The sequence below is a fragment of the Ricinus communis genome, chromosome 2 (assembly GCF_019578655.1).
Source record: "Ricinus communis isolate WT05 ecotype wild-type chromosome 2, ASM1957865v1, whole genome shotgun sequence".
In the NCBI taxonomy this organism is placed as follows: Eukaryota; Viridiplantae; Streptophyta; class Magnoliopsida; order Malpighiales; family Euphorbiaceae; genus Ricinus; species Ricinus communis.
This window is the reverse complement of record NC_063257.1, coordinates 24,013,701-24,041,055: the sequence shown is the minus strand read 5'-3', so window position 1 is coordinate 24,041,055 and position 27,355 is coordinate 24,013,701. Positions and strand designations below refer to the sequence as shown.

At 33.5% G+C, this 27,355-nt stretch overlaps 1 protein-coding gene across 3 annotated transcripts; it reads right to left on the bottom strand.

The window, feature by feature from the left end:
- LOC8262215 (vacuolar protein sorting-associated protein 52 A) lies at positions 1 to 27,018 on the bottom strand. Of its 3 annotated transcripts, none has more exons than XM_015719427.3 (20): positions 26,831 to 27,018; positions 26,629 to 26,729; positions 26,475 to 26,532; positions 25,930 to 26,025; positions 24,035 to 24,136; positions 23,135 to 23,218; positions 21,540 to 21,620; positions 19,632 to 19,775; positions 18,757 to 18,848; positions 17,782 to 17,863; positions 13,060 to 13,242; positions 6,043 to 6,158; positions 5,888 to 5,946; positions 5,699 to 5,799; positions 3,197 to 3,247; positions 2,667 to 2,846; positions 2,433 to 2,567; positions 2,151 to 2,225; positions 1,553 to 1,610; positions 1 to 635 (listed from the first exon to the last, which is right to left on the bottom strand). In XM_015719427.3, the coding sequence occupies exons 1-20, from the start codon at positions 26,888 to 26,890 to the stop codon at positions 331 to 333; spliced, it is 2,163 nt and encodes a 720-aa protein (XP_015574913.2). In that variant the 5' UTR covers positions 26,891 to 27,018; the 3' UTR covers positions 1 to 330. The 3 variants fall into 3 exon arrangements, with proteins under 3 accessions (XP_015574913.2, XP_002519583.3, XP_015574914.2); XM_002519537.4 differs by having other exon boundaries at positions 26,629 to 26,732; positions 26,831 to 27,015; XM_015719428.3 differs by lacking the exon at positions 26,831 to 27,018 and having other exon boundaries at positions 26,467 to 26,532; positions 26,629 to 26,683.
- Between the last annotated feature and the right edge of the window lie 337 nt (positions 27,019 to 27,355).

Here is a 27,355-nt window from a genome sequence, read left to right as displayed (position 1 = left end):
TGAGTGTTAACAGATAAAATAAAGAGAAAAAATGTGACAAGTGTAATCTTCAACAAAAAAAAAAAAGAAAAAAAGAAAAAGAAGAAATTCAGATCAACAAGTTCCAGGAAACCCTTAGCTACAGTATATTAACTGCAACTGCTTGAGTATGTCAAAATTTGATTTCTTTTTTGGTCTATTCTCCTGGTTTTTGGTCGGACAGACCAAAGTGCACATAATACTGACGGGGGTGAACAGCCATGGCAATGGGATGGCTGACTATTATGAGCAACAATTTCACTCTTATCAGGAGATGGCTGGCTGTTCCTGATATAACACGAAATTAATGATCTAGAATGTCCTGGAGTATTTTTTGATTTCGTACATGATTGAAGAAATGGAGACAAGATCCTTGTTCAGTGCAGACCCACCAACGATCCTCTTTATGCAATCGGAAAGCCTGGTATAATATAGCAGAAGCTGGGTTAATGCAGCCCTCAAGATCTCCATACCGCATAAGAAGTTGCTGAAAGAAGTGATAACATCTTTATGCATCAGCTCTATTGCAGCTTTCCACCTACTCCCAAAATCTTTCACGATCGTCTCCACCTCCGCAACAGTTATGGGCTTCTCAGAATTGGAACTTGGATCCTCAGCTGACAATTCACATGCAAAAAAAACCTCAGTAAAAGCTCATCTCCTTAAATTGTTTAAATCTTTATGCCTTAATTAAAATTTTTTGAGTTCCTTAGATCTCTTTGTTCGGATGGAATCATGAGGATGGTCGAGTTAAACCACTTCAAAATTAGCCGGTTTTATGATGAATTCCTACTTTAGAAAAAAAAAATGTAATTTAATGACATTGATATCTTATAGTTGAGTTGAACATTTCTTATTTTGTCCGGTGGAAAGTCAGATTATAATTATGCAGTCTAAACTATAAGAACTCAATTCAAAAATTTCTAATCTCAAAGTTGCTATCCAGACGGAGATTGATTTCAGATCTCGCAATTGACAGGTAAGTTCCAGCAACGGTTTCAATTTGGTAAAAAAGAAAAAAGAAATTCAATTTGCAATTATTTAATCACTTAACTTTTATGTTGAGTGCAACAGAATTTACTCATCAGAATCTGATGACAGAAATGCTGATATAACATTAAAAGAATTATGTATTTCATTTTTTTTAAACTTAGATAAAAAAATTTTAATGCTCCTATCTTACTCCACCCACTAATCCTAATAAGATTAAAAGAAGAATGCTTGATATATATATATATATAATATATATATATTTTAAAACTACTTAGACTTATTTGGAATATGATTTACCTTTTATATGACACAATATTAATCTAAAAAAATGTATTATTTTGAAAATAAAATATATGTATTCTTCTAAATCTTAAAATCAGCATTTCAGCCGCCAGATTCCGACCACACAAATGACTTCCTATTGCAACAAATTTAATTGGGGTGATAAAAATATTATAATTGTGGATTTCTTAGAAAATCGAAATTTAGAGATAAGTAGAGTGCAATTAACCCCGTAACTGAAATTTATGTAAACACTTACAGGCTCTGGTCTTGACAAACTTGATGAGGTCACTAAAATGCTCTAATAGCAGCTCCTCCTGCAAGGAGAGTGTAATTAGCAAAAGCCGAAAGTTAAATCTCAGAAACTGAAAAGAAATTAAAGAAGAAGGCAACAGATTGATTTAAGGATAATTCATTCCATTATAGGTATGTCCCAAGACAGATTCCACAGCATTCTTGATAAAGCTGTATGCCCTTTGAAATCCGAGGTATGCTTCATTAAAAACATTTTAGCATTTCCAGACTTCACATATAACATTTTTACCACAATGACCATGATGATTTATCATAACTATTTTCCTTTTGGTGCCTTTTTTTATGGAGAGCTAGTAAAGATAAAGGCACCCGTCATCATTTGATGCAAGCCGCCATATATATATATATATGTCCATACAGATATGTTCATATGAAGAGTTCCTAAACTGCTTCACCTCCCTTCAGCCCATTATTTTACTCCCTTAGCTTCCTTGTGTGCATATATACATGAAACTAACTAATAAATTATAATTGCATAATGAAATCTCTATCCAAATTTTTCAACATCATGGATGCAGTTTTATTCAGCCGCTGTTGCATACCACGAATAAAGCTGTATTGCTCTTCAGCAGTTCCTCAAAGTGCAACTGAATTTTCCCACCTTCCGGACCAGCTTCCTGAAGTTCAAATGAACAGAAATTGGAAAATTAATGTGCATATAGACCTAAGGATTCCATCATGTGGGAAATATGAAGCCTTTCTACACACATTATTAAATGATCAATGAACTTCTACAATTATCTTCCCCAGCCAACTTGAATAACAGCCTATGCATGGTGGTACATTTAATAATCCTAACAGAAGAAATAAACATTGGTCCTAACCTTTAGTACAGAAATCGTCATATCATAGTTGTTTATAAGAAACACAATTTGAAGTTTTGGCTTTGTGAATGTCTTAGCTAGCTTGATAAGCAAGTCATCAATAGCCATTCTCAACCGTTCCAAATTCAATTCAAGCTGCACACGTTGAAGGGCTACAATATATTAAGAGATTTGTTGCAGAAACAAAAAGAGAAGGAGAAATAAAAAAAGAATGCAAGTCCCAAATGATCCAACCTGCCCATCTCCATATTCAACATTAAGGTGAATAAGAGAAGCTGTAAATTCAGCATAACGCCTCATGACATAATGTGGATGCACATCATCTTCCCACAATGTCTTCACATTTGCATTGCGTAGGCTACTAAGATGCAAGTCAAATACCATCTTAAAACGAGGCCAGAGGGAAATATTGACCTGTTTTATTCAATAAGAAATTTGATTCATATCTTTAAGTATTCCTGTTTCAAGAACTTGGTACAGAAGATATTCACAATTATTCACTGCGTAGTTCAATAAGAAAGAGAACTGCAAGAATCAAGCATCATCATCCATATACATATTGTAATCATTTCCCCGCTTAACACCTGCAATTATTGCATTTACATGAAGTATCATTACTGAATGCATGTTCCTATATGACTCCAAGAAACCCATTAAATAGCTAGAGAAAAATATTTATTGCAAAGCCCTCTTTTACTACAACATGGCAGGTAGCTAAAAATTTTAGTATTATGACTGATAAGCTTTATAAGAGGATAGCAGACCTTGTCCAAATACGAGTCCAAGCATGGAATCCGCCGCCGCGACATGATAAGCTGGATAAGGAATAAAACATGACAAAGTCAGTGCAAAAAAAAAAAACAAGAAATGAATTTGCATCACATGCATGACAAATTCAAACACAGTCCCAAAGAAATTCTGCATAATACATATTCTGTGTAGTGTAGTAGAACAGACAGATTAGCATATGGTTTAGAGAACCCAACATCTTAAGCCATTGAAAAGCATTCTGGACAATCAAAGTGCTATTTCATTTAAGAGGGAAAAAAAGGATTTACAAAGTAGGAAATTACTATAATAATAATAATTAAAAAAAAAAAAAAAAAAAAAAGAAATCAGAACTCTAAATCTCAAAACAAGCTGCTAAAAGTTGAGAAGGGAAAGTGTGTGCTATAAAATATATGCCTAATGAATCAGGAATTTAACATGCATAACTTGAATTAGTTGGGAATTCTTTTATAGGAAAAACAAAAGAAGATTTCAATATTTTGTTCCCTAAAATCCTGAAAGTTGTAATGTTTTTAAATTAAAAGAACTTCTGTTGCCTCTGGATGCCAAATGAATATCAGTCCCAGCTTAGCCTGGATCAACATTATTCCTGTTCTTCAACACCAATTTGTGCTCCTAACACTTATTGATTACCTATCAAATTGAATTCTAGCAGGGTACCCTGCTAAATACAAGCATCAGTAAATTGACCAATCAACTACAGTGCTGATTTAATGGCAAGGAATGACCACCACCAATAAACTACTGTTCAATTCTACAAAACTCTTCCCGCCCTACAAAAGCCATATTTCAGAGCAGGTCCCTTATTTATTTATTCTTTTTTTCAATTAGCTGGTCACAGGATCAACATCACATCTAAACCAGTTACCTTGTGCAATGTTAATGCTTGCAGGTCTGCTTCTTAATAGTTAAGCAGAGTCAAGTAAGCATGCTGAAACATAAAATTGTCCCCCAAATTCTTCCACCTATGCCCCAATTTTGGTTGGAATATTTTGGGTAATGGGCTTTTCCAATTTATCACAGATTTACATGGACCAAAACATGTATATCAATATTCCTTATAGAGTAAGCATCAATAACAACAATTTTCTATCCTTAATGTGTGGCTTGAGGTAAACGAAGGGGAATGAAGTGAATGAAGGGGAATTCACTTTTCATCACATCTTTTGAGAAGGGAAAAGGGTGATATATCCCCATCATTCCCCTTATCAGAGGAGAAATTTATTATACCTTATTTGGGATGTAAGGGATTCCACCTTATAAGAAGAAGGGCTGGCAATTTTTTACAAGACTAGATTAAATGACAGGCAGTTAAACGAGAACGAGTTTGGGTTAGATTTGGGATAAACAGGTTCGGGATGACACGGAAAAAGAAATAGGTTTAAACGGATTGACCTACCTAATCCACGAGTGACATAATAAACATATTTATCTAAACGGGTTAATAGATTATCAGGTAATACACGATACGTATAAGCACATTTAAACATTTATTTTCTCTTCATATATTTATAAAGATCCAATTATGTTTTAAATTATAATTCAAATTCGAGTCATTTTATACTTAAATAAATATAAATTTTGAAATTTAAATAATTAACTTTTTATTTAATTCTTTTTTAAATTAACTTATTAAACGGGTTAAACGGGTCGACTCATATAACTTAGTTAACAAACATGTCTATGTTTGGGTTTGATGTTTTGACAAAATTAGTTAAAGTTGTCGTGTTTGGATAAGTCATTTTTATGTTATACACGTATCTCAACATGATTAAACAAGACAAAAACAAGAATTGCCAACCCTAATGAGAAGCACTTAAAACTTTTCTAAATGTATTTCCTTTACCCTTCACATTAATTAAAAACTCTTAACATAAAAAATCAACATTAAGGACTTAAATTTCTTTAAATTTGTTATGTTCTCCTATTCGTCCAAAATAATAACATTTCCTCTCCCTTCCCCTTCATTAACCTTTTATTTTCCAAACACAACAAGCTAAATGTTCTCATCTCATTCCATCCCATCCCTTTCCTTCCTACTAATATACCATCTCTTTCTTTAATTATTCTAGACCTTTTTTCTTTATGTTCCATGCTTGTTAAAATAGGATAATATCACTCGGGACAATGATCCATTCCTTCTAGTTGGGTCTTGGGTCCATGCAATAAAACTTTACATATGAATAATCTATGTATGAAAACCAGTTTTTAGTAAGTCCAACAACATCGAGCTATCTTTAGCTCCAATTTGCTGCCATTACAATCAATTTCCCAAACTTCCGCTATAATTTCCTCTCCAGGATCATCAATCTATCAAACTACTTTGGTGTCTCTCACACACATAGTTCAAGTGATTGAAATGAGAGAGAATCACGATCAAGACACAGCCAATAACATTATGACATCTGGCTATAATGAACAACAAACAAAACCTTGACAGTGACACGTGACATAGCAGATCATAAAAGGAATATCACCTGGTGTTGGTGTATGATGCGAATCAAAAGCATGAGGCCTATAGCATCATAACAATTAGGTAGTATTGAACTAAAGTGCTCATCAACTACAGCAAGAGGACCTGATAATGTTACATACATTAGCATCTCCACATTAGCAACATTTGAAAAGTATTTATGCAATTTTTAAGGAAACTTTTTTCAAATTACCTGCAAAAATTTCATAAAATATTGATTCTTCCCCAAAGAAATCATCACAGAAAAGATACCTGCAGAATAATGAAAATGACAAAACGCATATAAATGGACGTTGCATTCACTGCTATACAAAAGACAAATCAAAGAGGAGACCAACTCTGGCATACTCAGAAGTGGCAGTATCCATTAGCAATTTGTGCAAGCTCCGAAAGAGGACCTCATAAGGATACTTTTGGGAGCTGGCTTCAGCTATATGTGGAATCAATGCTGGCTGATCAATTTCCTGAAACCAATTAAAGTTGAATAACAAATGCAACTTGCCTAACACAAATGTAACAATCCAAAAGTTAGCTCAAAATTTTTTCATATGCAAGATAATTATCCTATAGGGAACTATAAGACACAAAGTTCGAAATTTCGGCATCCCATACATATTTCTCGTCATTGTAAATAGTACGAAATAATCAAAATGAAAATAGCTAACCCAAAGAAACAGAAAATATTACCAAATCCAAAACATTACTTTATCAAATTCCTTTGATATCAATAACTGGAAACTAAGATTTGTATGCCAAATGCGTCTGCTACTATTTCACAATGCTTATTAATTTCAACTAGAACAATGTATTGACTGAGCAAAATAATATAATAAATAGATGTAAGGGAGAAGATGATTAAAAAGGATAAGAACTTGATGACAAGTGAGCAAGGTCATAGCAGTAAAATTTCCAGATACAGATCTCTCTCTAATATATAATGATTGCTTATAATGAAAGATATACCAACCATACAAGGAATAATCTTAAGCATTTTTTATTTAAAACTAGAGCTCTTTTTTTAAGGCCTTAAGCAAAATTCTCAGCTTCTAACAAGGGGATTATTTATCAGCCCTTGATTTCATTTTGTTTCTGAATCTAGACTTTTCTGTCAAATCTCTGATCAGAGTTGCATGTGTTAGCACTCATTTCACATGAGAAGACACATTAAAGAACCTAGTGTTAGAGTATGCCCTTAAGACAAAAAGTTGTTTGGATATCTATGTCAATTTATACATCACATTAACGATATACAATCATATTAAAGGCATTGTTTAACTCCCAATGGTTTGATTTACTTTGGTATTATCGAAACTATTGGAGATGAACTCCATTGAATGTAAACACAACATAAGAGATATTATAAAATGAGTTTATAATGGTGACATTCTCATTACTATCATTCCTAAAACTAGTTCATGGTTGACGTTTAATCAAGAGTAAAGATCATTAAATATTGATCAAACGCTCAAGACCACTACAATGTTGTTATCACTTCCTTGTAAAGTAAGTAATCGGTCTTATAAGATTAAGGTATGGAGATACTAAGACAAAACACATGGGTGTTTGTTATAAGAACAAGTTTATTAAACATGACTCCTTTGAGTAGTCAGTATAGAATTTACCCAAGTGTCTATAGTCCAATGCATTATTTTATATGAGAATTGAATCAGTCAGGCAAGTTCTGAAATATCCTCTTTGCAAGAAACTTTTAGTAGAGTACTTTGTATAGAAACCTCTCTATAAGTTCAACCGTGCAATGCTCTTATCAGCCGCAATAAGAAAGCCTCGAAAGGCACCTAAGAACACTAGAATCCTTTGGAATGGACCTTCAAAACCGAAAGAACCCCTAAAAAGCCCTTAGAAACCATCGAAAACACAAAATCAGAACTCGAAAGTACATTCACTCTACCGGACTTGTCCTAGTCTTGTCATCAGGCTTACATAACGAAGAAGCAGAAGTTAGGTAATCCTACATGACAAGTAACTCTAATCTATTTTCTTCCTTTAAATAACATACTCCTAGCACTACAGTTACTTTAGCACATGGGTCCACATCTCGTGTTCTAGGGTCTGTCACAATTATTCCAACACTCTCAATACCTTTGTAGTCTGTTCTAAATTTACCTGATTTGTCTTTCAATCTAGTCTCTATCAGTAAAATTACTCATTCTCTTAACCGTTGTATCTCATTCTTTCTTAATTTCTATCTATTTCAGGATCTTATGATCGAAGAAGATTATTATTGATAAAGGACATGAGTCTGGAGGCCTTTAAATTCTTGATACACAATACCAAAGTCTATTGCTTGTTTTAGAGTTGTGACCCCATTTGAAGCACATTTTCGGTTGGATCATCCCTTGTTACATATATTAAAGACACTTTGTCCTCAGTTTTCTAGTCTGTCTTCATTAGATTGTGAGTCTTGTCAATTTACTAAACACCATCGTTAGAGTTCTAGTCCTACAGTCAACAAATGAGTTAGTGCTCCTTTTGAGTTAGTCCGTTCGAATGTTTGGGTTCCTTGTCCAGTTGTGTCTAAAACTGGGTTTAAGTATTTTGTTACCTTTGTTGATGATTATTCTCAAATTACATGGTTATATCTGATGAGAAATCATTCAAAATTGTTCTCTCACTATTGCTTTTTGTGCTGAAATCAAACACAATTTGATTTGCCTGTTCAAACTTTTGTCAAGTAATAATGCTAAGGAATACTAATCAGAATGCTTCTAAAATTATATAGTTCAACGTGGCATTATTCATCAAACTTCTTGTGTAGATACACCATCTTAGAATGGGATTGCTAAAAGAAAATATATACATCTTGAAACTGCTAAAGCTTTGTTATTTCAAATGCAAGTCCCTAAACATTTTTGGGCCGATGCAGTTTCTGCGACTTGTTTTTTGATTAATTATATGTCCTCTGTCCTTTCTAGTAAGACTCCTTTCATGCTCTCTTTCCTAACAAGTCATTATTTCTATTGAACCTAGGATATTTGATTATACTTCTTTTGTTCGGGATGTTCGACCTCAGGTTACAAAACTTGCCCCAAAGTCTCTCAAATGGATCTTTCTTAGATATTCTCATGTGCAAAAAGGTTATAGATGTTATTGTCCTAGTCTTAATTAATACCTTGTGTCAGTTGATGCTACCTTTCTCTAACAAACACCATTGCTTCATCTTCAGGTATGTTCGTCAAGGGAATGATGATGATTTATTAATCTATACTGTTATTGCTCCAGTTAAGCCTCCTATAATACAAGTTTATTCTCGTCATCAACAACCTCTTGATCTTGTTCCTGCTCCTATCCTTAGTCCTCCTACTCCATGTCTTGCACCAGGTCCTTTGTCATCAGATTCGGCTCCCAGTTCTAGTGATGATCTTCTTATTAGGCCTTCGTAAAGGTAAACGTCAATGCAGTTATCCAGTATCCTATTTTATGTCATGTAACCATTTGTCACCTTCCTCTTGTTCTTTTATTGCTTCTCTTGATTATGTTTTTATTCCTAAAACTATTTATAAAGCTCTACCTCATCCTGGATGGCATAATACTATGATTGAAGAGATGAATGCCTTAGATGAAAATGGAACTTGGACCCTAGTAAACTTACCTGCAGGTAGAAAGGCTATTTGATGTAAATGAGTATTTGCAATTAAAGTCAATTCTGATGTAACTGTTACTAAGTTAAAGGCTCGACTTGTTGCTAAGGGATATACTCAGACATATGAAGTTGATTATTCTGATACCTTTTCCCTGTTACTAAACTTACTTCTGTTAGATTATTCATTTCTCTAGCAACCACATATAACTAGCCTCTTCATTAATTAGACATCAAGAATACATTTCTTCATAGTGTCCTTCAGGAGGAAGTTTGTATGGAGCAACCACCTGACTTTGTTGCTCAAGGGGAGTATAGGAAAGTTTGTCTTCATAAATTTTAGTATGGATTGAAACAAAATCCTCGGGCCTGGTTTGGGAAGTTTAGTCAAGTTATTGAGAAGTTTGGCATAAAGAAAAGTAAATCAGATCATTATGTTTTCTACAAGCAGTCCGTAGCTGGTATCATCTTATTGGTTGTTTATGTTGATGACATTGTCACTATTGGGAGTGATACCATTGGCATTTCATTACTCAAATCTTTTCTTCATGTTCAATTTCATAGAAAGGATTTAGGGGCTCTAAAGTACTTTTTAGGTGTTGAAGTAACAAGGAGTAAGAATGGGATATCTTAACTCAAATGAAGTATGTGTTTGAATTATTGTTTGAGATAGGAAAATTAGGGGCTAAGCCATGCAGCACTCCAGTGGTTCCTAACTTGCAAAAGATGGTCAAGTATTTGAAACATCTTGAGAGATATAGAAGATCAGTTGGAAAGTTAAACTATCTTACTGTCACTCATTCAGATATTGTCTATTCTATCAGCGTGGTAAGTTAGTATATGTCTTCTTGAACTGTCAATCATTGGAAAGCTGCAGAAAATTTGTGCTATTTGAAAGGAGCACCTGGGCGAGGAATCCTATATAGCAACTACAGTCATACTAGGATTCAATGCTTTTCAGATGTTGACTAGGCATGTTGCAAGGAAAATCGAAAATCTACTTCAGGCTATTGTGTATTTGTTGGAGGAAATTTGGTTTTACAAAAAAGCAAGAAGCAAGATGTTGTCTCATATTCGAGGTAGAATCAGAACATAGGGCCATGGCCAAGTCTGTTTGTGAGATAATGTGGATATATCAGCTCCTTACTGAAGTGGGTCTTAAGATCTTAATATCGGCCAAGTTATGGTGTGACAACCAAGCTGCAGTTCATATTGCATCTAATCCAGTCTTTTATGAACGAACCAAGCATATTGAGATTACTGTAATTTCTTTCGTGAAAAAATTCAGCAAAGATTGGTTTCTACAGGATACATAAAACAGGAGAATAGTTGGGAGATATCATCACAAAGGCCCTGAATAGGGTTAGGGTTGATTATCTTTATAACAAGCTGGGCATGATCAATATCTATGCTCCAGCTTGAGGGAGTGTTATAGCTATTTTATATTAAATAGGAATGTACAACTATACAAAATAGGAGAATAATTAGGGATTTAATTAGGAATCATTAGTTGATTTGAATTCCTATATTAGATGAATACTACACATAAAATTCTTCTCACTTAATATGAGAGTCTAGTTTTCAGTGTTGTTATGGTTACTTTAATCAATGAAATCATTTGTCGGAATTGAAAATTTTTTGTTATTGTTTCTATTGTGCTTTGTACGTTTTCCTTATCAATCCTTAACACCTAGCACTTAACATATATCAATTCTTAACACCTAGCACTTAACATATAATATTAGCCCTTTGACAAAAATAAAAAAGAAAGGTTGCACACTACTCTCCCCTTCCTTCATCTCCTTTGCACAATTAAATTCGAGTATCAAATTTCTGAAAAAGGAGAGACAAAGAAGGTTGAATATTTCAGCAACTAAGACATCCCATTCTTTTTTATTAACTTAAACAAGTAGACGAATATTAGAGATGTCAAGAAATGAGCATCCCATACTTCAACAAAGTAGGATATAATAAGGCCAGTATCACCTCTTTAGAATATCAATTTAAGTCTCCCCCAATTGTTAAGATAGCAGAGTCTCAAAATGCCCACAGAAAATTCTTATAAAGGTTTCATATTTCGTGTATGACTTGCCTATGTGACAATGGCAACTCAGCTTGCAGAGAATAATTGTGCAAAACCAATTTCACAAAAAAAAAAAAAAAGAACAAAGCCTCCATCAACTTTGTAGTGATGTAGAAGAGAACAAATTACAATACTCAAGAATCAACCAATAATTCCACATTTCTGTATGACAACAAAACATTTTGACAAGAAACAGTTTATTGATGAAAATATCAACACCAGATGGTACATCAACTATGTACACAAGGTGCACCAAAGGACATGACCACTTAAAAGTGCTAGTTTCTTTTATTTAAGATGACTAGTTTTTTTATGCATGTCCATTGCACGTGAATCTTAAAAAATTGAACTCGTTATTATTCATATAATTAAAATTAAATAATTATAAAATTTAAAATTAAACACTATAAAATAAAATAAAAATGTAAGATAAAAATACACTTATATCTAAATTAAAATAATATGATATTAAAATATATATTAATTAACTATCATTTTTATAATTATAAAAATTTATAGTTTATAGATTATTATTATTATTTAGAATATAGTAATTTATAGTTTTTATTGTAATTTCTTAAAGTATTAAGTTTTCTTTAAAAAACTCTTATTAAAAGATGACTCCAAATTTAAAACATGTACTTTTAATTTTTCTAATATATACTTGGAGAACATTCATAATGCTTAGAAATGGGTAATAAGATCATATTAACAAATACAAAATGAACCAATACTAAGATATTGACGTGAAACCATATGGACTCTTTGTGTTGTTTTAATACAAACTTCCATATAAAGACAAAACTCTTAATTTAAAATATTTTTTATTTCTCTCGTATAAATTATTAGTCTTTTAATTGTACAAGTCTAATAGAATTATGATTCTAATTAAAAGATTGCTAACCTACAAATAAGTATTTTTAATTAATAATAAATAATTAATGCAATTAGTAAATGACTATATTAATCAATTCTAATAGAATAACTTATGAACATTTTAGTAAATTTATTTGTCCCCCTCCCTTTGCACTTATATATATATTATGACTAGATATTTGATTACCTCTCTATAGGTAACAGGAGAAGCTACTTCATGACATAAACTCCATCTCATAGATGCCTAGATCAAATGCAGAGCTGAATCAAGAAGAATGACTTAAAGTTCTTCCTCACTAATTAAATGTCCAATCCCAACTCTCTAGTAAATAGATAAAGCATGTGCCATTATTCAAATTGATCTGAAAAATGTAATAAGGTAACTGAGCTAGTATAGTCCTCTTATTCAAGCGGTCGATCAACTATCCTCCAACATATATAATACTAGTCTGCAGTATACTTCAAAGTTGCTCATTATCAAAGTGTTAACTCTACTAGACTAGGATCTTAAGAACTAAAGCTCTAATACAAATGACCCAAATGTTAGCACAACATGATCTATTCTTCATGAAAGTTTTTCCGTATAAACAGGAATGACTCAAAGAACAATGCAGGATTCACTGAAAGAAATGAAGAACCTAAACAAGAATAACAGAGGTTAAAACTAGCATAAAGAAACTTTTAGAAATAAGAGTCCATAAAAGCATTAGCGGTCAATGACCAAAACATTGTAATCAAAATTTCAATTGTGAATAGATCAAATAACTAGAAAAATCATGTTTCAGAACCAGATGGGAAAGAGAAAAACCTTCAATATATTAATGCGCTCCCCTAATGCAAAAACAGCTGATCTATTCTTCAGTGGTTCTCTCACTCTTGAAAAAAGACCACTGCTTCTTGTCTCCACACCAATCAAATCGCTAGAAGTTGCTATGTCTAACTGTAATTTCTCCAATGCTTGAATATAAGCACGGAAATGTGCACTTAAAACCTGCAAAAAGCACAATACACCTTCAAAATATAGTTTCAGGAAGAAGAAGTCCAATATTGGCTCCAGCAATAGTTTATTGTGATCCTAAGGACTGCAAACTTGTTTAGCTGCTATAGTAACAAGACCACTTTTAAGTCTTAACAAAAGTAAAAACATGCAAAACAGACATACCTATCTACATACATATGCACGATGCAACAATAATTTGTCTTTAGTAAAAGTATAATTGCAAGATATTCATGACTTAGAAATGAAAATTAGCGACAAAAACATAATATCTCCAGCCCTAGTGATATTGAAACAAAATGATATAAGAGGCTATAAATGTGAAAATGGTAATACTTATCTATGATTAAAAGCTAGCTGAAAGGAGGACGCACAAAAAAGCTACAAAAGAAGGCAGAAAATGTCCCAAAAGGACGTTTTTTAAAAGCTTGGCAAGAGGGGAAGAGATGCTTACAGACTGACAGATAAGGGAAAAAAATACTAAAACCAACTCAAGTTATGTGCATAATCAATGATCATGAATAATTTAGTAAATAAAGAGGACATTTAGAAGGATGGAGGAGCTACTTTGATAGACACTTTCGCCGTAACCACTAAGGAAGCATTGGAGACTTTACTATTGCAATAGATCAAAAGAAAAATTAGTTACACTGAACCGCTGAGAACATCAGAAGTCGAGAAAGCTCTAAAACAGATGAGGATGGATAAGCGTTGGGTCAAATGGAATCCCAATTAAGTTTGGAAGTGTCTTGGAGATGTAAGACTGATGTGGTTAAAAGGATGTTTAAGTGCCCATTTGGCACAATATTTTACAGTCGTAATTCTACAGGTGTTTGGTAACTACAAAGCCAGGTGAAATAGCTTTTGTGGGTAGATAAGATTCACATATTGGGAAAAGCTGGTTTTTCTAGCTCTTGCAGGATGCTGAAATTTTTAATTGCTTATGGCATTTATGGACAGAATTTACCCCTTAAGAGTAATTTGTTGACAAAATTACCCACTAAAAGTAATTTAATGGACAAACGCCTATAAAAGTACTTTTTAGAATATATTTACCAAACATTTAACTGCTGTTAAAAATAGTCAGTTCTGGAATAGAGCTTTGCCAAATGAAAGCAATTTTGACTAGTTTCTCCAAACTGGCCCTAAGAAGATTCTGATATCAAATAAAAAATCCAAGGAGTGGAGGAGAAGCACCTTATCCTTATAATCAGGGAAAAATAAAGTAAGTTGCTTAAAAGAACCAAACCCCTTATGACAGTGAAATTTTAGGAGAGCAAATTGCAAATTGTTATAAGATGCAAGTAAAATAGGAAGTATTTATATAGCTTAAATGTAGGAATTGTAGGATTTTAATTATTCTTCCGACATAGAATTTCTTCTTAGTATAGGATTGAGACTTTGTATATAAATATGTGATAAGAATGATGAATCATATACACAAGAAATACTTTTCTCAATTTGTGTGTTTACATGGTATCAGATCTCTAATAGTGCAAATTAGGGTTTTGTTTTAGGTGGAGAATTTTTTTTTTCTTGTTTGTTGGGACTGCTGAAAACAAAAAATAAAATACAAAATTTTGCAGCCTAGGGTAAAAAGAATTAAGTCATCACTTTCAAGTGAGCATTGGTAATTACTGCCCTTCTAAGGAGTGCCACCTGTCGACTGGAGGCTCTACAAAATCCGGCGATCAACAGCATGTGCATCACATGTGCTGACAGAAGATTTCTGCCCTAGCCTCTCTCTCTGTTGCACATATATGTGTTTTGTTTGGTACTTTTGACATTTGGGTGAAGGTGTTCTTGTGTAACAGGTTCGGGTTTTCTTGGTGCTAGAAAATTTTAGTTTTCTGTTTTCTCTGCATATTTTTAGTAGAATGACTTATAAGAAATCCGTAGTTATGACGGATGTGGTTCCTATGATATCAAAAATAACAAAACATAACCTAAATGGCTCTAATTAGTTTGACTGGAATATAACAGTTCAACTTTATCTGCAAAGTATAGATATTGATAATCATGACTGAAGATCCACCTACAGATGATTCAAAACAAAAGTGGCTAAAGGAGGATGCTCAGTTATTCTTACACATATATGCAATTCTAATGAGAGTTAGGTAATTGGTATGGTTAATCATTATGAACATGTGAAAGAACTAATGAACTATCTGGATTTCTTATACTCTGGAAAGGGAAATATTTCTCGTATTTCTGACGCTTGCAGAGCCTTTTATCGTACAAAAAAGGGTGATAGGTCTCTTTCTAGCTACTTTACGGATTTCAAGAAAGAGGCTCAATATAAGAATGGTAGTAAAGGGGTGGGTTCAAGCAACTTTGATCGATCCAGTACCTATAATCGAAACACAGATACTCGTGGACAAGATTTGGGAGGAATAGTTTGTCACTATTATCATAAGTCTAGTCACATGAAGCGGGATTGCAGGAAATTGCAAAATACGAAGGCATAATCAACTCATGTTGCAGCTACTCTTACCTTTAAGAAATTTGTTATATATCTGCAGATGAATATGCCAAGTTCACTCAGTATCAAGATTCATTATCGTTGAATCAAGTAAACACAATACATGCCTTCTTTCCTCCTCTTCCAAATGGGTCATTACTAGTGTCACAGATCACATGACAGGTAATTCTAGTCTGCTTTCTACCTTTCAATCGCGCAAACGTTACTCTCACAGATGGGTCCATGTCTTTTGTTCTTAGGTCTAGCACAATAATTCTAACTCCGACACTTCCTTCGTCATCTGTTTTTAGTTTACCTTAGTTGTCTTTTAACTTGAGTTTTATAAGCAAAATCACTCGAGCTTTATATTGTTATATCTCATTCATTCTTTGTTTTTCCAAGATCTTACAACAAAGATTACGGTAAGGGACAAGAGTCTGGGGCCCTCTACATCCTTGGTACATAAGTACCAAGATCCGTAGCTTGTTTTGAAGTGGTTACCCAATTTGGAGCATATTATCGATTCAGTCATCCTTCTCTTTTTGTGTTATAGAAATTGTGTCCTAGGTTTTAGGGTCCATCTTCATTAGAGTGTGAGTTGTGTCAATTTGCTAAACACCATTCTCTTAGTTCAAGTCCAAGAGTCGGTAAATGAGCTAGTGCTCCTTTTGAATTAGTTCATTTAAATGTTTGGGGTCCTTGTCCAGTTACATCCATAACTGGGTTTAAGTATTTTGTTACTTTTATTGATGACTATTCTCAAATGACATGATTACATTTAATGAAAAATTATCCCAAGGTGTTTTCTCATTTTTCAACTGTCTATGCTGAAATTAACACTCAATTTAATGTGTTTGTTCAAACATTGCAAAGTGACAATGTGAAGGAATACTCATCTGAAAATTTTCAAGATTACATGATTCAACATGGCATTCTTCATCAAACTTCTTATGTTGATACACCATCTCAATAGGGTAGCTTAGCAAAGAAATAGACATCTTTTAAAAACTGCAAGGGCTTTATTGTTTCAAATGCAAGTTCCTAAAAAAAGGCTGATGTTTCCCCAACTTGTTTTCTGATCAACCGTAAGTCATCTTTTGTTGTTCATGGTGAAGCACCTTATCAGGTTCTTTTTTCAAACAAAACATTATTTCCTGTTGAACCTAGGGTATCTGGGTGTACTTATTTTGGTTCGGGATGTACGTCCATATGTCACAAAATTAGATGGTGAACAAAATGGAGAAGTGCAACTATAGTCCAATGTGATTGCAGAACTCCAGCTATTGAAAAGAAAGTCTAATAAATCTGAGATTCAACTTGTTTATGACCTGATGGGTCAATAAATTTTGGTCGCTACAGAAACAACACACAAGATTAGCATAGCAAATAAGTATGTTAAAGTGAGTGTGGAAATACAAGGATAAGGAAGAAGATTTACTGTCGAGAAAAACGATCTAGACTAGACTAAGAACTCCCAGGAAGGATCAATAGCTTCTGCCGAGTCAAATCTGTCTCCCAGTTGCTAAAGACGTGTTCTCAAAGGAGGACCACAAGCTTGGGGCTCGACGAAATAGAAAGTATCAGCATCTCATAAGGAATGCTTAATACAAAACAACTAACTATAAGTCAGCAGATCAAGCTGGTGTGCAAGGGAAACAACCCGCATGCTCTCTCTTGGCACATATAGAAGAAAGTTGAGAAAATGGAGATTGAGATGCATGCATCATAAAACAGCAAATGCACAAATATGAAAAGTTGAGCTTACTAAAGTTAGGAGATAAGAAAGAAAGGGATGACCTGGGATGATGATGGGGAAAATAATAAAAAAGGATTAATAGCTCCAAATTTTTCTAAAGATTAGTCTGATACTATGCGGAATAGAGGAAAAGAAACCAAATAATTGTACCAAACAAGTTTGAGATTAAAGCTTAGTTGAGTTGAGTATAAAGCTTAGTTGAGTTGACTATTGTAAATAGTAACAAAATGAACAAACATGCATGAATTAAGTAGAATATCCATATGTATACTCGTTAAAAGAATGGGAAATAATATTTATGTTCTAGAGCATTTACCTTGTTCATTGTGTCGATGTAAGCTGTACGAACCTCAATATATATCTCCTTCCCGTGTTCCTTGAGGAAGGAAATCACATACCTACAATTCCATTTGACCATCTACTAAGCTACAAGAACACGAGTGAAAGGTGTACCTAAAGGCTAAATCATGAAACATGTGTGACAGAAGTCCACTTTGGCATTTCTGTTGCATGTAGCTATTGCTACAGGTAAAAGCACTATCACAACAATAACTATTTTATGAATTGCTACTAATATAAAATGGCTTTATTATTAGTGTTTAATTAAAAAGAGTTATTGAAGCGCTGTTAAAATGTAAATTGACAAGGACAAAACAAAAAAGATGAATGATTAAAAATTTGAACTGTACCAAGTCAGAAATCAAGTGAATTTATTTTTTGTCCCATCTGAGGAAAGAATCCTTTTTATATCAAGTATACTTATCATTCTTAAGAAATTTTACAGGCATTTTTGTCCAAGAGTTCTAAAATAGCTACCTGCCAAGCTGAGTTGTAGAAACTTGCGACAGTTTCAAGTTTTAGCTTCTATAGATATCAGATTTTGGCCCATAAAATAGCTGGCGGTCAAGTAGTTTTGCACTACCAAACAGAATTCTCTTTGATGTTGCACCAAAAGCGGCTACTGGAAATAGCCACAGCAGCACTAAATGAGGCCTAACATATCCAACTAACTTATTGATAACTCCATTACAGAAACTGGAGGAGCAGGGGGTACACGTATGCATGCCAGTGACAGATTTGCTACATGGCAATAAAATTATCGCAAACATGTCTATAAAAGATAAATTAACCAACTATCGAAAAAAAACCTTGAAATGAATGTAAAGCAGTTAATGCGAACACTGGACCGATTATACATGCTTTGACTTGTCTTCCGCTGCCGCATATTACGAAGATGAAATGATAGACCAAAATCACTGCTATAAGAAGCATTAAGTAAGAGACAACTCACTTGTATTTTAGAAGAACACTCTGTTGAAGGATCTGAATATTTGTTTTGGGTTTCCTCAATGCATATAGCTTCTGAACAATGAACTCAAAGACCTGCCACAAAATATATGCACAGATTTGTAAGTGTATCACAAAAATCCCTTGCAGTAAGATTGCATTCAAAGATGAAGACAACATCATTGTATCTCCTGAGTTCAGATATTCACAAACTTGAAATCAACCAAGAAAGCCGGCCTCCACCGAGACTCGTGCACAAACCCAAAAACCATAAGCGCTCCTATTATTTTAACAAAGACAGGATTTCCAAAAGAAACCCGACAGCAAAAGAATGATCCCCGTAAAATCTAGACTTTGTAATTCATTATATATTATCTACCAGTGAAAATAGTGTGTTACCATTGAGAAGGGAAAAAATTCAGATTAACCAGTAGTACAAGTCAAAGATTCATGCCTCTGATTAATCAACTGCACCCAAGCGTCATGAAACTTAATTAAACCACCTTTGGAACAGTTTTCTCCTAACAATGAACAGGTATACGAATTTACAAATTAAGGTAACAAGTGCTAACTTGTACGTCCAAAAACCAACTATATAAGGTTCTAAACCAGAACAGGCATGACTACAATGCAGAGACAAGTTTAGGGACACTCGCTAGTCACTTGTAACAACCACACAACAAAGAGAACAAATATAATCTCTACAGGAAAATTGACTGTAATTCACAGTACAGTCGCTACAGGTGGAAAACATTAATACATTATATTGTTTAGACGGGAAAAAAGTTGAATTAAATAGTGGCAGACGTCAAATATTAGAGTATGCAACTGTTTATTAAACACCACTCAAGCATGCATCATGCAACTGAAGCAAACAACCTTTGAAACTGCTTTCTGCCTAAGCTTTTCAAGCTCAGGCTGCACGTCCTTCAGAGCTTTTGCACCTTTAACTAGAGGATCCACTTCTACAAACTTCAACTTCTTACTTAGAATCTCAAGAGTTCTCAAATATTCATCATTGACCTGAAATACCAATAGCACTGGAACCACGTTAGCAAATGCAAGAAAGGGAAAATAAATCCAAATTCACTGTATTAACCACAAATGAAAAATAAGCATGTTGCCTGCATCCCCTCAAGTAAACAAGTCCATATGTTCCTAGTAAATGCAGCATGGTGCAAAATTGGTATAAACTAAGGTAGAACAACAATAACCTAGAATAAATTACAATAGAACAGTAGAACAGACAAAACCATGTGACAGCAGAAGCAATGATAAATTTTACATATGCTGCAACAAGTAGATTATGTTGGGTACTTGGGACTCGAAATGCTGAACTAAGAAATGAATAAAAGAGGGATTGAAAAAGAGGTAGATGTCCAAATTCTTCAATGACATTAACTTTTCCATCAGCAAGTAAAAAAGCAATACATTGAAAAAGGCAACTGATGTAGGAGAGCTTTATGGTAAATTGTGCTATAGCTAATTTTCAGAAAATAACAGAACTTGAATGTGAAATCTATAGTTAAATTCAGGTTTTATAACTGATTACAGAATAAAAAGGGGGAAAAGGGCACTCTAAATTTCTGAATTCTTTGGATTTTCTTCTCTTAGTCTTTACTTGTCTGCATCAGCAACCCAGATACACCAGGTGATTATACGAGCTAGGTCACAAAGAGAAGAAAAATATGAAGACAAGAAAATAAGTTGACATTTTTAAGTCGGCTTCTGAAAACCTCAACAGAAAGCCATAACTGCAAAGAGGTAGAAGAAAATGCAAAATGTGCAAAGATACCAAAATCACTTCTTGACAGTATGCATTGACAATTCTTATTCTGAGAAAGCCACCTATTCCTCCTTGCATTAAGCAAGGTGATAATATTCACCAATCTATAACCCAACAGCTCTATCATCACACAAGACAAGATCTAAGAATTTGGAATATTGGGAAAAGCCATTTCTAATTGTTTCATATCAACTTGGAAACTGCATTAGTCATTCATCCATTTACTTTAGCTTACAGAACGCAGAAGAGATTGAAACTCAGACCAAAAACCACATAATCCTTAAGTTTGGACATATGACCATACAGCTATGGATTAGTGTTTGCAATAACAGGTGCGCACGGGCATAACCTTAAGTGACTAGGTCTATGATTCAATATGATGTAGAATAGGTCTGGTGTACTGGGAATTACATTGGTCTTTGTGAATGAACACATTGTTATAACAATAGACCTTTTTGGTTTGCAGACTACAGGGTCAGAATCAGAATTGGAAGGATGAGTCCAGTTCTTAAGAGTTTTTGGTTTTCCATAGAAAGAACGAGAATCAGAATGCAATTCCCCCATATAGCCAAACCAATTATTCCCTCTTTCTCCTATGGAATATGACTCCCATGTTCAAGGAATCAAGTCATAGCAATGAATGGTTGGTCAAACCCTTGCAAATCCAACACTTGGCATTTAAAATGCAAATGTAAATATATAAAAAGAAAAGTAAAAAGAAGTTAAATTTTGCCAGTAAAATTTTGGGTAATAATCCTATACTACTACTCTCCCTTACCAAAATGTCTGCTATTAAAATTCTCTCCCTAAGCTTATACAAATTGGATTATATAAAGTACCATAGCAACCAGGATGAATTATTAAAGGACTTGTAACTATACCACATCCAACTAGCTGCAACAAAGCCAACATTTCTTGGAAGAGGACATAAGATGAGCAAGAAACAAACAAAAAGATAAAGCCTCATACTAATCTCAAGTAGATAAATGAACTAGAAGTACCTCTCCATCGACAATTACATCTACCATTCTAGGAGGAACAATGATGTCTTCAACAAATTTTGCCAATTGTGATTCTGCTACCTATTAGAACAATGCATGGAATATCATATATCAGAAGCATAAAGAAGATTGCGATACATAAGAAAAAACTAGATTTTATGAGAATAGATATTCCATTAAGAGGAAATCAAGGATTTGCAGCATGATAGATACAGGCAACATTGTAGATACAGGTAAAGTATAGAAGAATTGCCATTGATCTTGCAGATGTGACAGTCAAAGTCAAACGTTTGTCGTTGGCAACATCGGCATGCGTTATATAAGACTTTAAGCGCACCTGAACTACCCATTGTCTATCTAGTTACGGGGTTGCACTCACTAGTCAATCAATTCGTTTTTCCATAGGTTGATGCTTTGTATCGCACACTTGTTATATTTGTTTATATAGTTAGAAAAAAAAGTATAACTAACTGAAAGCGCCTATGAATTAGTTTCAAGAAAGCGGCCGTTCAACTTCCAGCTTTGCTGAAAAAATTTAACTTAAGAGGAAGTTTATGGGCTTAAGTGCCTAGGAGAATGGCGATAGCGTTATACCCCATTTTCCACACAACATGCCAAATTGCCAACCCCAAACATCAACCATCAATCATAAGGAGTCCGAGTACTTTTATCTTGGAAACCATAAAAATAGAAATCTTAATTGTGTGAGAGAGAGAGAGAGAGGATGATGCGGATAAGGAACATATCAAGACAAATAAAATTCAAGGAAGCAAGAGATTTAGAATTTTGGTCTAATATTTACACTTTCAATGGTACTTCTGTAATTTCTAGCTTTGTTAGGGGATATTTCTGTAATTTTCAGCTTTACTGGAACAGTAGTTAAATTTTATTTTAGGACTTTTAATTTAATTTTAAGTCTGATTTAGGACTTTTAGTTAATTTAGTATTACCTAGTTAGTATTAGTTTATAATTTTCTTAGTTTAGGATTCCTAATCCAAGCAGTGGCAGGACTAGTTTAGTCTATAAATATCTAGGCTTGTAACAATTATTATTCTGTGTTTTTCCAGATTTAATAAACAAGATTTCCTGCATGCTGCTCTAGAATTGTGTTTCAATCTCTTTAGGAATGACTCCTAAACCTTCTAAGTGTTGACTCTTAGAAGTCTTCTTACATTTTCTTTCCTTCTCTTCTATTTCAGATCTGAATTTGTGTCAAACCAGACTTGAAATTCAATCTTAAACCCTTACTTTCTGCAAGATTCAACATAGAACAAGTTATCTACATCTGTCCTACATCAGAGGAGGTAAAAGCTGCACTCCAGGTATCTAATGAGTGCTCCTAACACCTCAAGATCCTGCAAGTGCAAAATGTGCTCCTACCAAGAAATGGTAGTGGACATTGTATTTTTGTCAGATAACATGTAGTCCCTTTTCTATGTACTTACTACCTAGAGGATAGAGAAGAAGAGGAATTTACAAGAGAACAAACAACCATCATCAGCATCCAAATGACAACATGTCAAGCATTTATGGTATTCCAAAGTCAAGAGTCAAGAAAAATAATTATGCACAACTTTTCCCATATAAATGATACCTTGCGATTCTTCAGCTTCAAACCCATATCCATAGACTTCTCCTGTAGAATTTTGATGTCTGAGCTTATAGAACCAATCTCAGCCTGGCACACAACTTCTAGATATGTTAATAATCCAAATCATAAGAGATTCAATTGCAAGAAAAAGCATGCGCACAAAGGAACTCAAAAATAACAAAATAATGAAAGGAAAACAAGATTTTCAAGCAAAAAAGCTAAGATAACAAATAAGCCATTGTTACAAAGATAAAAACACAACACAAGATTGTAAGAGATATAACAAATTTAAAATCAATGAAAATGAACAATAAGTAGAATTCCCCTCACAATTCTAATGCAACTTTTGTGTTTCCCTAATTCATATTACAGATAAACATGTCAATAGCAGTTCACAACCAACAGTAGAAAATGGTCAACATTGCACTACTTAGTATTAGAGAATGCAAACAACCTTACTGCAAGATCTCCCCAGTCATCAAATTTTTCATTCATACACATTATAAGGGTTCAGAGACAATGTCTGAGACCTGCCTGCAGTAGGAAACTTAAATAAGTGATTTCATTATGCAGGGTCATTAAGTAATGTATTTTGTTTGTTTTCTTTTTCAGTTTCTTATCTAAGATAGTAACTTTCAACAGAAATATTAGGGTTTTTAAACTACAATTTTTCAGTTTGCATCTATAAATATGAGTGAAGCACAAAAAGAAAAAAGGAAAAACACACAAGTGACAAACGAGAAAAAGAAAAAGGATAACAGAAGATAGTACCAGAAATGCATGCTAAACCTACGAACACTGCCTACAATTTCAAGAAATCGACTAGATAACTTTGAATGCTGCCAGCAGTGAAACAGAATAAGTACTAAACAATCATACATAAGCCCACAAAAACGATCATACCTGAAATCCACTGAGAAGAGTTTCCATCTGTGACAAGATGCTGTCACAATCGCGAATTTGATCATGAAGAGACACTAGATTATCACTTTCTTTTATATAATCCTGCATGGTTGGCATGGTAGCAATACTATTATCATAATAGTCATTCAAACTGAAACCGAGCAAATTTAATAGCACAGATAAAAGTGCAAAGTAAAAATATAGTTCCGTTTGTTCCATGGAAAATATTTACAGTAAATGTTCTCTGGATTTTCCGGCAGTTGCACCCAGGAGTGGTCAAAAAGAAAACTAAACTATTCTCAAGGACAATGACTTCCACTCTTGAAGAGAGGAAGTCATTTTCCGGCTTTGTACAAACTTATAGAAATGAAAGATAGAGAAAATAATAAAAGTATATGCCAATTAATATTTCACCCATCCATAATGACCTCCAGGCCTCCCATGACAGACGCTAGCCATTTGGCCGGACAGAAAAAATTTCAAAATCATCTTTCTTATGCAATTTTCTCTTAAAATTAACTATAAATTAAATATACAAAGTTTTAGCAAGTATAAATACTCCAATAATCCTTTTTATTGATAGAGATAAGTAAGGGTGGTTTGATAACCCCGAATGAAGATCTATGCAATTTGATTCCACGTTATAAGGTTTTTAATAACACTGCTAAACACCCTAAGGTTCTAAGAAATACACAAACCTCCAACATCCGCTACTTGTTTGGAGGCAAACAAAAAAGCTGCACTTATGTTTCTTCATGGAAAGTAGGATCTCATTTTATTGATCATAGTGGCTTAACAAGGATATAAAATATCTTTAAACTAGTTGAAAATTAAGTCTCATTGACAGATTCGTCAGACAAACTAATATAGTTTGAACCTATGATACTATGTAATATTCTTTTGGGCCCACAATATAGTCTTTTCTCGTTCCTATTAGCTCGTCTATTCTTTGGTGTTAAAAGCAAAAGCATTTATCAGTTTTTTAGACTGACTCTAAGAATCTAACAAATGTTCATCAATTCAAAAGCAGGAATTGGCAACTAGATAATGTTGTCTTTCTCTTCTCAACCATAATTTTCCTTTCTTTCTCAACTAAAGTCATCTCTATCATATTGAACAAGCCTATCATTCTGCATTCTCCACCTCATTATGCGCGATCCTTTTTCTCAAGAACACTTTTTCTCAAGCCATGAATTGTCCGACCACGAATATGAAATAATAGGCACTGACACGAGGAATAATGAAAAATGAGAGAAGAGTAAGAAGGAAAGAGAGAATAGGTGAAAGACGAACTAAATTCATCAGAAACCCAAACAACAAAAACAAAGATTTCATTTTACATAAAGCCAACAATGCAAATAAACAAGATTTATAATGTATGTTTAACCAAAAAAAGAAAAAAAGAACCCAAATTACTAGGAGATGTTAAAAATCTCCTTCCTAATTAAATCTTGAAAAGAGATTTACATAGCCTTTAGAGATGGAAACCCATACAAAATATGTATTGCTCATTACTAATTAGTAGTCAACAACTAATAAAAATACATTCACGATAATAGCAAATACAAAAGGTTTTGTTCTCTTTCACGGCTAACAACTTTTTTCTGCCTAATCTCTAATCAAATCCTACCTCAACTGATTGCGTACTCTACATTTAATAATAAAAACATTATTAGTCTTTGCATTACAATTTTGGTAATGAAGGAACTGGGACCAGATCAAAAGCATACTTTTGTATGTAATAGAACAGGATATATCATTAATAAAGCATGAACCATTTTCGGCTAAAGAGTCCGATATAGAGGGTGAAGAAGAAGACAACCTTCTCTACACATCTAAAAGGCTGAATATGCGTTAAATGATCATGGATTAGCAAAAGAAAAGATGCAGCGGACCTGAATTGAGTCTAACTCAACTTGCCGTAAATTGTTCTCCACCCCCTTTGTGTAGTCCCTTAAGGTTGTACCTTTAGAAAGTATGTTTGCAACTACCTACACATCCAATGGTCGATAAGAAAAAGATACAAACCAAAATTTGACAGACATTAGATGAAAGAAATAGGAAAAGATGTCTACTATGTAAACACTTATGCCAAAAATAAAATAAATAGCTTAAAGGGGCTTCCCACGCTACACAAATTAAACTCCAGTCCTGTTTTTAACATTCATGACAGTATTAATTCACAACTTAATACAGTTGAGAGAGCTGTACTTGCATTTATGTGTATATCTATATATAATATGTAAAGCGAGGATGTACATTTATGAAATGGTCGGTGATCAACCACCGCAAATCTAAAATGTCCTGATTCAATACATTACAGGACAATGAACCTAGCATTAACTAAGAGTTCAACATTATTCAAACTAAAAGAAGCAACAGTAGTAATTAGGAGAAAGTCAATTGAAAAAGGAGGGAAAAGAAAAAGTAACTGAATTACATCGTCATTTTTGCATTCTTCCAATTCTTGCTCAAGTCCTTCCAATGAGATATCATCACTACCACCACCAAAAACCTCAATTCAGTAACTTAAAAATGATTCACATATGATGAACACAATTGGCTTTGAATGTTGTAACGAATCTTTTTCTAACCTGGCAGCATCCTCTTCAACAGTCAGGTCGCCTACAAATGCTCCTAAATCAAACACATTTCTTGGTGCATCATCTTCTATGCCACCATAAGACTGATCTTGCTGCTGCAATTCATAGTAAAAGAATACACATATGGAAATTAAAAAGAAATGAGGGTCTTCAAAAAGATAAGTATTTTAAAGGGTTCAATCAAGAGGGTTACCTTAGTGTTTGTGTTGTTTGTTAAAGTGATTGGCATTTGCTGTATTTTCAGATTTTCCATCTACATAAAAGGAGCAGATCAAGTTAACAGCAACAAAATTAAAGAGAATTCTTTACTGTGAAAGTGTTAACATCCAGTCAATCAACGGACGCAGATTCAAACAGTAATCAGCAATGCAATAGGGTATGATCTAGAAATAAATAAATAAAGCAAGCCGAAGATACCGATGACGGTGGTGGTGTTGCAAAAAACACCATAAACTTTACTTTTTTACAATTTTATCATATGACTTTAAAATTTTAAAAAACCGGTATACAAATATTCATTTCAATTTAAATTAGTAAATAACAAAATTTAATTACAATAAAAAACATTAAAATTAAGATTTTAGTAATTGATTATATGATTTAATTACAATAAAGAAGTTATGCATTTAATTAAAATTAAAATATAAAAAATAAATAAAAAGGATAAAATAGTGATAATTCTTTTTATTTTTAAATTATTAAAATTGTTTAAGAAAAT